Raw genomic sequence first — 13,202 nt, forward strand, 5'->3', positions numbered from 1 at the left:
CCGCCCTGGCTCTCTCCAGGGTCCTGAAAGAGGCCCGTGCAGCCCAGCCGGGCGGCTCAGTGGCGGAGCCTCCAACTAGGAACCTGGAGGTCAGGGTTCCATTCCCAGTCAGGGCACAGGCCCGGGCTGTGGGCTCCATCCCCAGCGGGGGGCGTGCAGGAGGCAGCCGGTCCGTGATTCTCTCTCCTCCTTGATGTTTCTCTCTCCCTCTCCCTCTCCCTCTCCCTCTCCCTCTCCTTTCCTCTCTGACATCAATAAAAAACATAGGTTTTTTTAAAAGGGCGGGTGTCCTTCCGCGCTCAGCACCCCCCGCCTCCTCGGAGGCCCTGTGCCCGGCCCCGCCCGAGGGGAAGGCCGCCTGGGGGGCAGGGCTCCCCTTTCTGTGCTCACAAATCCCCGAGCCGCACATTCTAGAACTCTGCACGCAGGCGGGTGTCCAGCCGGACAGGCCGGGCGCGCACGGGAAGCGGGGCGCAAGGGGCGCGCAAGGGGCGCGCAGGGACCGCCGGCCCCCCCTTCCCAGCGCGATGCCCGCGCCGACCCCCGCGCACAAGGGCCCCCGGCAGCCGCGCCGCGTGTGGTTCGTGCGGGACCCCCTGGGCCTCGCGTGCGCCGCGGCCACGTGGCTGCTGCTGCCGGGCGGGTGCGCGGTGCTGCTGCGCGAGCTGCTGGGACCCGCGCGGGGCGGCGCCGACGGCGGGGCGCACGGCGCGCTCTCCCTGGCGCTGGCCGGCCTGGCGCTGGCGGCGCACGCGCGGACCCTGCTCACCGACCCGGGCGCCCTGCCCGTGGGCGCGGGGTCCGGCCTGGGCGCCGAGCCCGGGGGCCCCCGCTGCTCCGTCTGCGACCTGGTCCGGCCGCCGGGCGCGCACCACTGCCCCGTGTGCGGGCGCTGCATCCGCCGCGTGGACCACCACTGCCCGTGGGTCAACAACTGCGTGGGCGAGGACAACCGCAAGTTCTTCCTGCTGTTCACGCTGTACACGGCGCTGGCCGCGCTGCACGCGCTGCTGCTGCTCGGGGTGCCCGCCCTGCGGGGCTACGCGCACGGCCGCCTGGCGCCCCGCGCGCCGCTGCTCTTCCTCCTCCTGGCGGCGCTGTACGGCTTCCTCTTCGCGGCCGTGATGCTCGCCCTCCAGCTGGGCACGGTCTGCACCGACCGCACCGCGAGGGCGCGGGGCGAGCGCGGCTGGCGGGCCGCGTGGATGAACCTGAAGGACGCCCTGGGCCACCCGCCCTCCCTGGCCTGGCTCAGCCCCTTCGCCTCCCCGCGACCCCCGAGGCCCAGTGCGCGCGACCGCGTGGTCTGAGGCGCTCCCGGCGGCCGTGGGCTGAGTCTCCAACAGGTTTTCAGGGGGGACACGCGACAAACGTCAACACAAGCCGCCTTGTTGCGGGGGGCACCAGGAGGCCAGCATGGCGGACCCTGTAAAAGCCGGGGGTCCTCTTCTGCCCAGAAAGGGGGGGGGCGTAGGGCAACAGGTGAACCCACTGCAGCTGTGAGTAAAGCATCGGGAGTGGGCACCACGAGTTCCTGCGGCGCCTGTGAGCTGGGGGGCTGGCGACGGAGGTGCCCCGCCTGTGGGGTGCGTCCTCGGTGCCCTGGAGTGACGACTGCCCCTTAGCAGCCTTGGGGGGCGGGGGAAGGGGTGAGTCACCTGCCTTGGAGGGGAGGGCAAGTGGCTCTGACCGCCTAGGGCTGGGGGAGGGAAGAGGAGGGGGACACGAGGTCCGCGCTGCCCCGAAACCCCCAGCAGCCTCCGCCCTCCAAAGGGGAACGAGCTGAACCCGGGCAGGGCCAGCAAGCTCCCTCAGGAGCATCTCTGGGAGCGGGAAAACCAACCTCCTTTCATCACCGACCCCATGCGATTCTCCATAGTCCTGCCCGAAGGTGGGGTGGCTCCCAGAGGGCCGTGGCCAGATGGGGGGCGGTCCTGGGGAGACACTGGGGCTCCCAGGGGCACATAGTGGCTGGGCAAGGCCTTCTGCCTTTAACCATCTGCCCGGGCTGGTTTCCCCCAGTGACCATCTCCCAACGTGGCCCCGTGGCTGTCGGGGGACATCCTCTCGCGGTGGGAGAGCGTAGTCTCCTGATGCAGAGAATGTCTTTCCTTGTCTCTGGCGGGGGATCCGTGACTCCCACCATCCGTGCTCGGTGGGCCTGGGGCCCCCTCCCCGCACTCGGTCCCCTGTCCCGCTGGCCACACGGTTACCACGGCCGCGCTCCACACAGGAGCCTCTGGGAGGACATGTGCTCGCTCAGCCCACGTGTTGATTCCAGCTGCTCGGGGGAGGGCTTTTAGGCTCAGTGTCAGCAGCAGCTCTAATTTGCGTGTTTAGCCCTGGGCTTGAGAACCCGGCGGGGAAAGCCTTTTAATGAGGAAGCGAGAGGCCGACGCCCCCTCAGGCAGGATTCCCGGGTGAAGGAATCGATGTCGGGAGCGGATGGGGTAAATTACGGGATAACTTTTCTATGAACAATAGCCCGTCAAGGCCCCCAGACAGTTGCGTGACTTCAGGGAGAAGCGGGTCTGGGTGAGGTCGAGGCCACAGCTCCCAGGTCTGACCTCTCGCTGGGGCCTCTGAGCCAGTCACAGGCCCTGGGGGGCGTGGGACCCCTTGTCCAGGCAGCAGGGACTTTCACCTGGGGGTTCCCAGGGACCAGCTGGGGGTGAACGGAAAGAGGATTCAGATAGACATTCACACCTGGAAATGGTTGCCATGGACCCTGGCCAGTGTGGCTCAGTGGGTAGAGCGTCAGCCGGCAGACCAAAGGGTCCCGGTTCAATTCCAGTTTACGGCACGTATCTCGGTTACAGGCTCCTCCCCAGCCCAGGGCCTGGTCAGGGCGCGTGCAGGAGGCAACCAGTCAGTGTGTTTCTCTCACATCGCTGTTTCTCTCGGTCTCTCCCTCTCTCTTCCACTCTCTAAAAATCAATGGAAAAATATCCTCCAGGGAGGATTAAAATTTAAAAAATGGTTGCGATGGTCAGCCCAGCTCTCGTGGTGACGGAGGTGAGGAGTCCCAGGACCTCGTCTGCCGTCCGGGGGCTGAGGAGGGCAGTGGGGGAGGTTCCAGTCCGAGTCTGAGTCCAAAGCCAGGGAGGCCTGTCCCAGCGCCGAGAACAGCAGACGGGGTCCTGTCCCTCGCTCCGCTTTCCTGCCCCACAGGCCTCTGGGGATGGGGTGGGTCCCCCCACACTTGGGGCCTGTGCGTTACTCAGTCTTCCAATTTTTTAAAAAATACATTTTTATTGATTTCAGAGAGGAAGGGAGAGGAAGAGAGAGATAGAAACATCAGTGATGAGAGAGAATTATGGATCGGCTGCCTCCTGCACACCCCCTACTGGGGACTGAGCTCACAACCCTGGCCTGTGCCCTGACTGGGAATCGAGCTGTGACCTCCTGGTTCATAGGTCGATGCTGAACCACTGAGCCACGCGGGCCGGGCTCAGTCTTCAGATTTAAATGCTGATCTCTCCCAGAATCGTAGACACGCCCTGGAATAAGGTGACACCAGGTGTCTGGGCACCGTGGCCCAGTCACGTCTACACATGAAATTACCCAGCACAGGGGCAGAGGCCGCAGGGGCCTGAGGGCCTGGAGCACTCACTCACCTGCCCACCCACATGGCCCGGGCCGCCCGCCCTTCACCTGGTCCGTCTGCTGGTCACGCCTGCCAGGCCCCCGAAGCCTGGCCGTGCCCCCTCCTCTGTCTTGCTCCAGGCAGCAGGGCCGGGCAGAGTCCACACGCTGCTCCCAGGGTCAGAGAGACACCGGCACATCCTCGCGGCCTTGGCAGTGCAGACGGCGGTGTCCGCAGTGTGGCCCGCGGGTCCCCAGAGGCTGACCCAGGTGAAGGGCGGAGCTGCACGAGGCTGGGCAGAGGCTCCTCCAGGCTGTCAGCCCCACCTGCGCTTCACCCGTGTACTGGGTCATCGTGTGTGGGCGTGACTGGGCCACGGCGCCCAGTAGCTGCTTAAACCTTATCCCTGGGCGTGTCTAGGATTCTGGGTGAGATTCGCATTTCAATCGGGAGCCTGCGGCCGCCACCAGAGAGGTCTGACCGGAAATAGGTGGCTTGTTCCTTGGCCACCGGACATAAAGGCAGCAGAGGAGGGAGTGTGCTCCGAGGGCCAGCTGGTCTGGAAGCTTCTGGAAAAGGCAAGCTGGGCTGGGCAACATGCAAGCAGCAAACACATCTGCAAAGATGGGGAGTGGGTAGCAGAGCCAGGGCCTGGGGTGACACTGCAGCAGGTGCAGAGGCTCCCAGGAGCCCCAAATGGCAGGTGTGGGTTAGGGTTAGGGTTAGGGTTAGGAATAGGGTTAAGGTTAGGGTTAGGTCTAGGGTTCCGGTTATGGTTTGGGTTCAGTTTAGGGCTAGGGTTAGGGCTAGAGGTTAGGATTAGGGTTACAGTTAAGGCTAGAGCTAGGGTTAGGGTTAGGGTTAGGGTTAGGGTTAGGGTTAGGGTTATGGTTAGGGTTAGGGTTAGGATTAGGGTTAAGGTTAGGATTAGGGTTAGGGCTAGGGCTAGGGCTAGGTTTAGAGTTTGTGTTAGGGTTAGGGTTAGGGTTAGGGTTAGAGTTAAGGTTAGGGTTAGGGTTAGGGTTAGGGTTAGGGTTAGAGTTATGGTTAGGGTTAGGGTTAAGGTTAGGGTTAGGGTTAGGGTTAGGGTTAGGGTTAGGGTTACGGTTAGGGCTAGAGCTAGGGTTAGGGTTAGGGTTAGGGTTAGGGTTAGGGTTAGGATTAGGGTTAAGGTTAGGATTAGGGTTAGGGCTAGGGCTAGGTTTAGAGTTTGTGTTAGGGTTAGGGTTAGGGTTAGGGTTAGGGTTAGAGTTAAGGTTAGGGTTAGGGTTAGGGTTAAGGTTAAGGTTAGGGTTAGGGTTAGGGTTAGGGTTAAGGTTGGGGTTAGGGTTAGGAATAGGGTTAAGGTTAGTGTTAGTGTTAGGGTTAGGGTTAGAGTTAGGGTTAGGGTTAGGATTAGGGTTAGGGTTAGGGTTAAGGTTGGGATTAGGGTTATCTTAAGGTTAGGGTTAAGATTAGGGTTAGGGTTACAGTTGGGGTTAGGGTTATGGTTAGGGTTAGGGTTAGGGTTAAGGTTAGGGTTAGGTCTAGGGTTCCGGTTATGGTTTGGGTTCAGTTTAGGGCTAGGGTTAGGGCTAGAGGTTAGGATTAGGGTTAATGTTAGGGCTAGGGTTACAGTTAGGGTTAGGGCTAGAGCTAGTGTTAGGTTAAGGGTTAGGAATAGGGTTACAGTTAAGGTTAGGGTTAGGGTTACAGTTAGGGTGAGAACTTGTGTTAGGGTTAGGGTTAGGGTTCGGGTTCGGGTTAGGGTTAAAGTTAGGGTTAGGGTTAGGGTTTGGGTTAGAGTTAAGGTTAGGGTTACGGTTAGGGTTAGGGTTAGGCTTAGGGTTATGGTTAAGGTTAGGGTTAGGGTTAGGGTTAGGGTTATAGTTAAGGTTAGGGTTAGGGTTAGGGTTAGGGTTAGGGTTGAGTTCAGTGTGCAGTTTTCAATGTAAGAAAGTGAACGTCTGTAATGCTTTCAATGGTAAGGACACCTTTTTGGAATGGCTGAAGGATGTTACAACACCTGCTGGATTCTAATTGGCCCCCTGTCTTTCTGGAACCCCTCCGGTCAGAGTTCCATTCCTGACCCCTGTCTCTTCTGTCCTGCAGGCCACGTCTGAGGTGTGGACCCGACTCCGCCTTCCTCCTGTTGGTGATCTGATTGCAAAGACCGAGTCCCTGCGGTTGGCTGATGGAGGCGGAGCATCTGAGGACCCATGAAAGGAGGCGACAGGCTGTGAGGGCTTGTGGGGGAGCAGGTTGGGCAGGAGACCCCTCGTGTGAGAACTGGTGACCAATCCCCTCCGTTGTTCAGGATTCCCGGCCGGAGGGGCACTGGCGGAGGTGGTCACCAGCCCACCCAGGCAGCCCTGGGCAGCAGCAGGGACTGGGGGTGGTTTGGCCTGGACTCTGGAGCTCTGTGTAGCCAGGACGGAAGCCAGGGGTGGCTCTGAGGGCACAAGTGGGGACAGTGGGGTCCACTTGGCCCCATCACCTGGACCGGGGTCCCTCACAGTCCCTGGTTCCCAGCAGCCAGAGGAGCCAGGCGGGGTTGGGAGGAAGCCCTGTGCAGAGACTGAAGGGACTGGGCTGTCTCCACCCACTGCCCCCACGTCACCACCAAACCCCCCAGGCTGCTGGCTCCTTTCCCACCCGGGGAAGGTGCCCACGAGGCGTGAGGCAGCCCAGCCCTGCGGCTCCGGCAGGAGCCCTGCCACACTGGACAGAGGGGCGGCTGTGGACCCCAAGCTGGGGGCCAACCTCGCTGGAGAAAGACCAAGGACAGATCAGGGAGTGGCGGTGGGGGCACAGGTCTGGCAGGGGACGGAAGAAGCCCGCTGTGCTGGGCAGCCTTGCTGGCTTCGGTTCAATGAGATAAACCATTTTCTGAAGCACAGACCTGCCCAGGGCAGGACAGGTGTCTGTGAGGGAGTGAGCTCCCCGTCAGCTCTCACTCCTCCAGCTGGCAGCTCCGTCCCGAGAAGCATGGGTGACCTCGGCCCCCGTCCAGGCCGCTGTGTCCTCCCCCAGAGCCGCACGCACCGGTCGGGGAGCGGTCTTGAGGCCGAGGCCGGTTCCACCGTCACCGGAGGAGGTGGAGCTGTGTGTCTACAGGCTGAGTTCCCGAGCCTGGCTATTTATATCCCCTCCCGATCGGAGAGATAAGGGAGTGTGTTCGCAATTTTGATTTCCTTTCATAAAACAGAGGATGAGGCCAAATGGAAGTCGGCTTCCAAATGATCGCAGATTTCAGCTCTGAAAACCCGAGTTCCCGTTCAGCCTCCAATATCACTTAGCGGAAATCTCATTTTGTAAAAAGAAGCTGCGTGTTGACCAATTCCTTCGCCTCAAATTCTGGAGGGATTTTAAAGCTCTACCTGGCGCGGGGGGGCTTGCACCCCACTCGCCAGGGATCCCCAAACCCCTGTAGGGCTGGTGCAGGCAGGGTCACGGGGTCACAGCTCCGAGGACGCTGACAGGCCCAGAAGGTCCCTGCAAACCCCACCGCCCTCCAGCGGTGACCTTCCCTGCCCGCAGCACCCAGGCCAAGTCACATTTGGCGTCGTTTATGGGCTGATGGGAAGACTGCACACAGGTGACACCCCCTTCTGCTGGGACACCACCTCCTGCCCAGATCCTCACTGAGTGGCCTAAGCAAGTCACTGAACCTCTCTGGGCCTCAGTGTCCACGCCTATAAAGTGGTCACGAGAGCAGCACGTATGTCGGATGAACAGCAGTAGGTACATGGAAAGGACTCGCCCAGTTTCTGGGACATAGTAGCCCTTTGCAATGTAGGATGGATGGATGGTGGACAGATGATGGATGAATGGATCATGAATAGATAAATGATGGAAGGATGGATGGATGGATGGATGGATGGATAAATGATGGATGGATGGATGGATAAAGGATGGATGGATGGATGGATAAATGATGGATGGATGGATAAATGATGGATGGATGGATGGATGGATGGATAAATGATGGATGGATGGATGGATAAAGGATGGATGGATGGATGGATGGATGGATAAATGATGGATGGATGGATAAATGATGGATGGATGGATGGATGGATGGATGGATGGATAAATGATGGATGGATGGATGGATGGATGGATGGATGGATAAATGATGGATGGATGCATGGATGCATGGATGGATGGTGAGTGGATAAATGATTGGATGGTGGGTGGATGGATGGACAGACAGGTCCTCCTAGCTCAGCCAATCCTCCTGGCATCCATCCCTGGGCCCTTCCAGCCTCGGTCCCAGGTGCACAGCTGGATGGATGAGGGTGGGAACTCCATCCTGTCTCAGTGCCTCCAAGGAGCTACCCTGCAGGGAGGCTAGTGTGGCCGCTCAGCAGGAGCCCCCACGGCCTCCACACACGGAACTCGAGACACCGATCCTGCCCTGCTCCGCCCAAGTGGGGCTGTTTTAGTCTCACCCGGGGGAGGCCAGCATCCCTGGGACAGCGTGAGAGAGACAGAGAGGGAGAGAGACGGAGACAGGGAGACAGAGAGGGAGAGAGAGACAGGGAGACAGAGAGGGAGAGAGACAGGGAGACAGAGGGAGAGAGACAGGGAGACAGAGAGGGAGAGAAACAGAGGGAGAGAGAGAGGGAGGAAGGGAGGGAGGGAGGGAAGGAGGGAGGGAGAGAGGCAGAGAGGTAAAGAGGGAGGGAGGGAGAGGGAGAGAACGTGCAGCTCACACATACGGTTACCTCATCGCCGGGCGGATGACCAGCTGTCAGTGTGTTTGTGCCCGAGTCTGAGGGACAGGCGGGGACTCCGACTTCTGCCCTCTGTCTTTAGAATTATGGTTTGTAATTAGCAGAGAGTTTTAATTCCCAAGAAAAACAAGAGTAATGAGACCTTTCATGGTTTCCGAGCCAATTACAAATGGTCCCTACTGGAACCGCAGCCCCGCAGGGATGAGGACTGGGCAGGTGTGGGCAGGGGCGCTGCGGCTCCGCGGGCACCAGCATCACTGCTCCCTCCGGGCTGGGCTGGGGGTGAGGCCCCGGGCACCCCTGCCCCTGCCTCTCAGGGAGGTGGGGGACATTACTAGTTAATTTTGTAAGTATGTTTATTAATTTATTTCAGAGAGGAAGGGAGGGAGACATCAGTGATGAGAGAATCATCGATAACCAGCTGCCTCCTGCACGCCCCACACTGGGGACCGAGCCCATAACCCGGGCCTGTGCCCTGATCGAACCGAACCCTGACCTCCTGGGTCATAGGTCGGCGCTCACCCCCTGAGCCACGGGCCGGGCCACAGTGACCTTTTCTAAGCTGTCACCCACTGAACACTGTAACTGAGAGACACAGGCCCGCCGGCGGAGGGGGGCTCTAGGGGGGCAGGTCCAGCCCCGGCTGGGCCCGCCCTGGGGGACCCCAGATCAGAAATCAAGCACAGAACCCCCGAGCCTGGCTGTGGGACCTCACGGAGCCCGCGAGGCGGCAGAGGGGCGCCTCCCCCCGCACCCCAGCCCGGACACAGGTCCCTGCCGTCCTGCTCTTGACAACGCTGTTCACTAACAATCGGCTCCGTTTCAAAGTCCAAGGACGTGCCTCCCTCTGCCCGCGGTTATTACTTACCCTTTTCCTGTTGAATATTTTATACTTTTCCCCCCAAACTTTGGCTTCCCCCCCCCCCAGAAATCAGTCCCGTCTGAGATTGGGCACCGGGGCCGCGGCCCGCGAAGAGCGCGCCTGCCACCTGGTGGCCGTGCGGGGGGTTGCAGCGGCCAGGCAGCTGCTCGGACGCCACCTGCAAGGGCCTGGCCCAGCCTGCAGCCCCGACCCTGGCCTCCTCCCGCCGCCCCCCTGGGAACAGGACCCCCAGGCTCAGACACTGGGCGTGCAGAGGGGCCTGGGAGTCTGGGGGGGCTCCGGGCCAGGCCGCCTGGGAGGCCCCCAGGCAAAGGGGCTGGAAGTGAGGCGTCTCAGAGCCACCCGGCACCCCAGCACCAGACCTCGAACCGCCCCCCGGAGCCTCTGAACGCCCAGCGAGGCCCGAGCACACGGTCCAGCCCAGGGAGGCTGAGCCCTGCGGGCCGGCAGGACACCCTCTGCGATCCCAGGACGGTGGCATCAGGCCCCACCAGCGCGGGCCTCGGCGGAGGGTCTCCCTGCGGGAGGCGCCCACTCTCCTCCCGTTGTCCTCGGGCGGCCATTTCGCAGACATTCAAGACCCCGGGCGCCTTTTGGTGTCTTTTCTCGCTTTTCAACGGGATTCGTTTTCATGAATGAAACTTGCTGCAGACGCAGTGCAATGAGGCTGCGTGGCTCAGCGTCGACCCCAGAACCACGGGGTCACTGGTCTGATTCCCACTCAGGGCACGTGCCCCAGTTGTGGGCTCGACCCCCCAGTAGGGGGCGTGCAGGAGGCAGCCGATCGATAATGTTTCTCTCTCATCAATATTTCTCTCTCTATCCTTCTCCCTTCCTCTCTCTCTAAAAAAAAAAAAACCAATAAAAACACTTAAAAAATAAAAGGAAATCCTCCTTAAATAGACCAGAGCAACGTGCCGACGTGAGGCAAAGCCCCCTCCGCCGGTGACGGCCGAGGCCTCAGGACACACCTGTCTCCGGTCAGACGCCGCTCAGGTGAGTGGCCTGTGTCCGCAGGAGGCAGATGGAGGCGGGACAGGGGCCACCTCGGGCCCTCCCCGCAGAGCCCGGCTGTCCTGGGCCCTGGGAGCCCTGGGCACAGAGGCCTGACCGCTGAGCGTGGAGACGGCCAGGGATTCTGGGGCGGTGGCTTCTGCAGGCCCAGCAGACCAGGTGGCGGGGAGGGGAGGTGGCGTGGGACTCCCCAAGGGGCCAGGGACAAAGAGGGAGAGGGAGCCCCCGCCACCCCCTCTCACCGGGCAGACATCCCACAAGGCCCAGGCCCTGACCCACCTGCCTGTCCCCAGCCTCCTCCTCCTCTGGGGAGCCCCTTCTCCCAGGAGCCCAGCTGACCAGGGACCCCAGACGCTGAGCCCCTTCCTCTCCCCACAGAAGCTGCAGTCAGGGCGGGATAAGGTGAAGATCGTAATATACTGAAGGCAGCAATTGTTTGATATGTTTTTATTGATGTCAGAGAGGAAGGGAGAGGGAGAGAGAGAAACGCCAGTGATGAGAGAGAATCATTGATCAGCTGCCTCCTGCACGTCCCCAGTGGGGATCGAGCCCACAACCCGGGCATGTTTCCTTGACTGGAATCGAACCAGGGACTCTTTGGTCCGCAGGCCGGCGCTCTATTCACTGAGCCACACTGGCCAGGCCTGAAGGCAGCAATTTACGTTTTCACAGACAAGGACTGGCACATGGCACTGACCTGTAGGCGCTGACCTGTAGGCACTGACAGTAACTGAGAGACTGGACTCACTATCAGTTGGAAGTGGCCCACTAATTAATTGGATTTTTCTCGGGGACGCGCAGGCGGCGGCTGCAGGGAGGGCTCTGTCCTCGGAGCAGCGCCTGCGAGGCCGCACCTGGACGCGAAGCTCGCCCCGTCCGCCGAGACCAGATGTGGAACGCAGGTCTGGACGGAGCCGAGGGCCGGGTCGTTAGGCTTTCTGAATGGGGGTGCCGCACACGTCGGCACTGATCCTGACGAGTAGCATTTGCTTCTGAGGGGGTGACGCCGGTGACGGGGGGCAGTCAGGGCCGAGGGTGGCACCCAGGCGGCTGGGACGCAGAGCCCGGGACGCAGCCAGAGGTGGCGGCTGTCTGGATTCCGGGTGGTGGACAACTGGATATTCAGGGAGACGGGAGGGTGAGGTGAGGCGGGATGGGCCTGGACACGACCCGGGAAGAGGCCCCCCAGGGCCCTCCATTGTGGGGATCCTCCCTGCCCACCCTGGCTCCCCCAGGAAGGGGCCGCACCCCTGAGCCCGGAAGGCAGCCTTGGGCCCCTCGCGGGCCTGGAGGGTTCCTCGGTAGCCTCCACGCGAAGCCGCGTCCCTTAAGGTGTGTTTCCTCGCGTGCCCTGGAGGGTTCCTCGGTAGCCTCCACGCGAAGCCGCGTTCCTTAAGGTGTGGTTCCTCGCCTGCCCTGGAGGGTTCCTCGGTAGCCTCCACGAGAAGCCGCGTTCCTTAAGGTGTGGTTCCTCGCCTGCCCTGGAGGGTTCCTCGGTAGCCTCCACGCGAAGCCGCGTCCCTTAAGGTGTGTTTCCTCGCGTGCCCTGGAGGGTTCCTCGGTAGCCTTCACGCGAAGCCGCGTTCCTTAAGGTGTGTTTCCTCGCCTGCCCTGGAGGGTTCCTCGGTAGCCTCCACGCGAAGCCGCGTTCCTTAAGGTGGGCCCCTCGCCTGCCCTGGAGGGTTCCTCGGTAGCCTCCACGCGAAGCCGCGTTCCTTAAGGTGTGGTCCTCGCGGGCCTGGAGGGTTCCTCGGTAGCCTCCACGCGAAGCCGCGTTCCTTAAGGTGTGGTTCCTCGCCTGCCCTGGAGGGTTCCTCGGTAGCCTCCACGCGAAGCCGCGTTCCTTAAGGTGGGCCCCTCGCCTGCCCTGGAGGGTTCCTCGGTAGCCTCCACGCGAAGCCGCGTTCCTTAAGGTGTGGTTCCTCGCCTGCCCTGGAGGGTTCCTCGGTAGCCTCCACGCGAAGCCGCGTTCCTTAAGGTGGGCCCCTCGCCTGCCCTGGAGGGTTCCTCGGTAGCCTCCACGCGAAGCCGAGTTCCTTAAGGTGTGTCCCCCGCGGGCCCTGGAGGGTTCCTCGGTAGCCTCCACGCGAAGCCGCGTTCCTTAAGGTGTGTCCCTCGCGGGCCTGGAGGGTTCCTCGGTGGCCTCCACGCGAAGCCGAGTTCCTTAAGGTGTGTCCCTCGCGGGCCCTGGAGGGTTCCTCGGTAGCCTCCACGCGAAGCCGCGTTCCTTAAGGTGTGGTTCCTCGCCTGCCCTGGAGGGTTCCTCGGTGGCCTCCACGCGAAGCCGCGTTCCTTAAGGTGGGTCCCTCGCGGGCCTGGAGGGTTCCTCGGTGGCCTCCACGCGAAGCCGCGTTCCTTAAGGTGTGTTCCTCGCGGGCCCTGGAGGGTTCCTCGGTTGCCTCCACGCGAAGCCGCGTTCCTTAAGGTGTGGTTCCTCGCCTGCCCTGGAGGGTTCCTCGGTGGCCTCCACGCGAAGCCGAGTTCCTTAAGGTGTGTCCCTCGCGGGCCCTGGAGGGTTCCTCGGTAGCCTCCACGCGAAGCCGCGTTCCTTAAGGTGGGTTCCTCGCCTGCCCTGGAGGGTTCCTCGGTGGCCTCCACGCGAAGCCGCGTTCCTTAAGGTGTGTTCCTCGCGGGCCCTGGAGGGTTCCTCGGTGGCCTCCACGCGAAGCCGCGTTCCTTAAGGTGGGTCCCTCGCCTGCCCTGGAGGGTTCCTCGGTGGCCTCCACGCGAAGCCGCGTTCCTTAAGGTGTGGTCCTCGCGGGCCCTGGAGGGTTCCTCGGTGGCCTCCACGCGAAGCCGCGTTCCTTAAGGTGTGGTCCTCTCGGGCCCTGGAGGGTTCCTCGGTAGCCTCCACGCGAAGCCGCGTTCCTTAAGGTGGGTCCCTCGCGGGCCCTGGAGGGTTCCTCGGTGGCCTCCACGCGAAGCCGCGTTCCTTAAGGTGTGTCCCCTCGCCTGCCCTGGAGGGTTCCTCGGTGGCCTCCACGCGAAGCCGCGTTCCTTA

The 13,202-nt window shown here is 61.9% G+C and overlaps 1 protein-coding gene across 1 annotated transcript; it reads left to right on the forward strand.

The window, feature by feature from the left end:
* Nucleotides 1-527: 527 nt before the first annotated feature.
* Nucleotides 528-1,310, forward strand: LOC118650769 (palmitoyltransferase ZDHHC3-like). The gene has a single exon (XM_036299064.1). The coding sequence runs from the start codon at nt 528-530 to the stop codon at nt 1,308-1,310; it is 783 nt and encodes a 260-aa protein (XP_036154957.1).
* Nucleotides 1,311-13,202: the final 11,892 nt, after the last annotated feature.

The sequence above is a fragment of the Myotis myotis genome, unplaced genomic scaffold (genome assembly GCF_014108235.1).
Source record: "Myotis myotis isolate mMyoMyo1 unplaced genomic scaffold, mMyoMyo1.p scaffold_m19_p_3, whole genome shotgun sequence".
NCBI lineage: Eukaryota > Metazoa > Chordata > Mammalia > Chiroptera > Vespertilionidae > Myotis > Myotis myotis.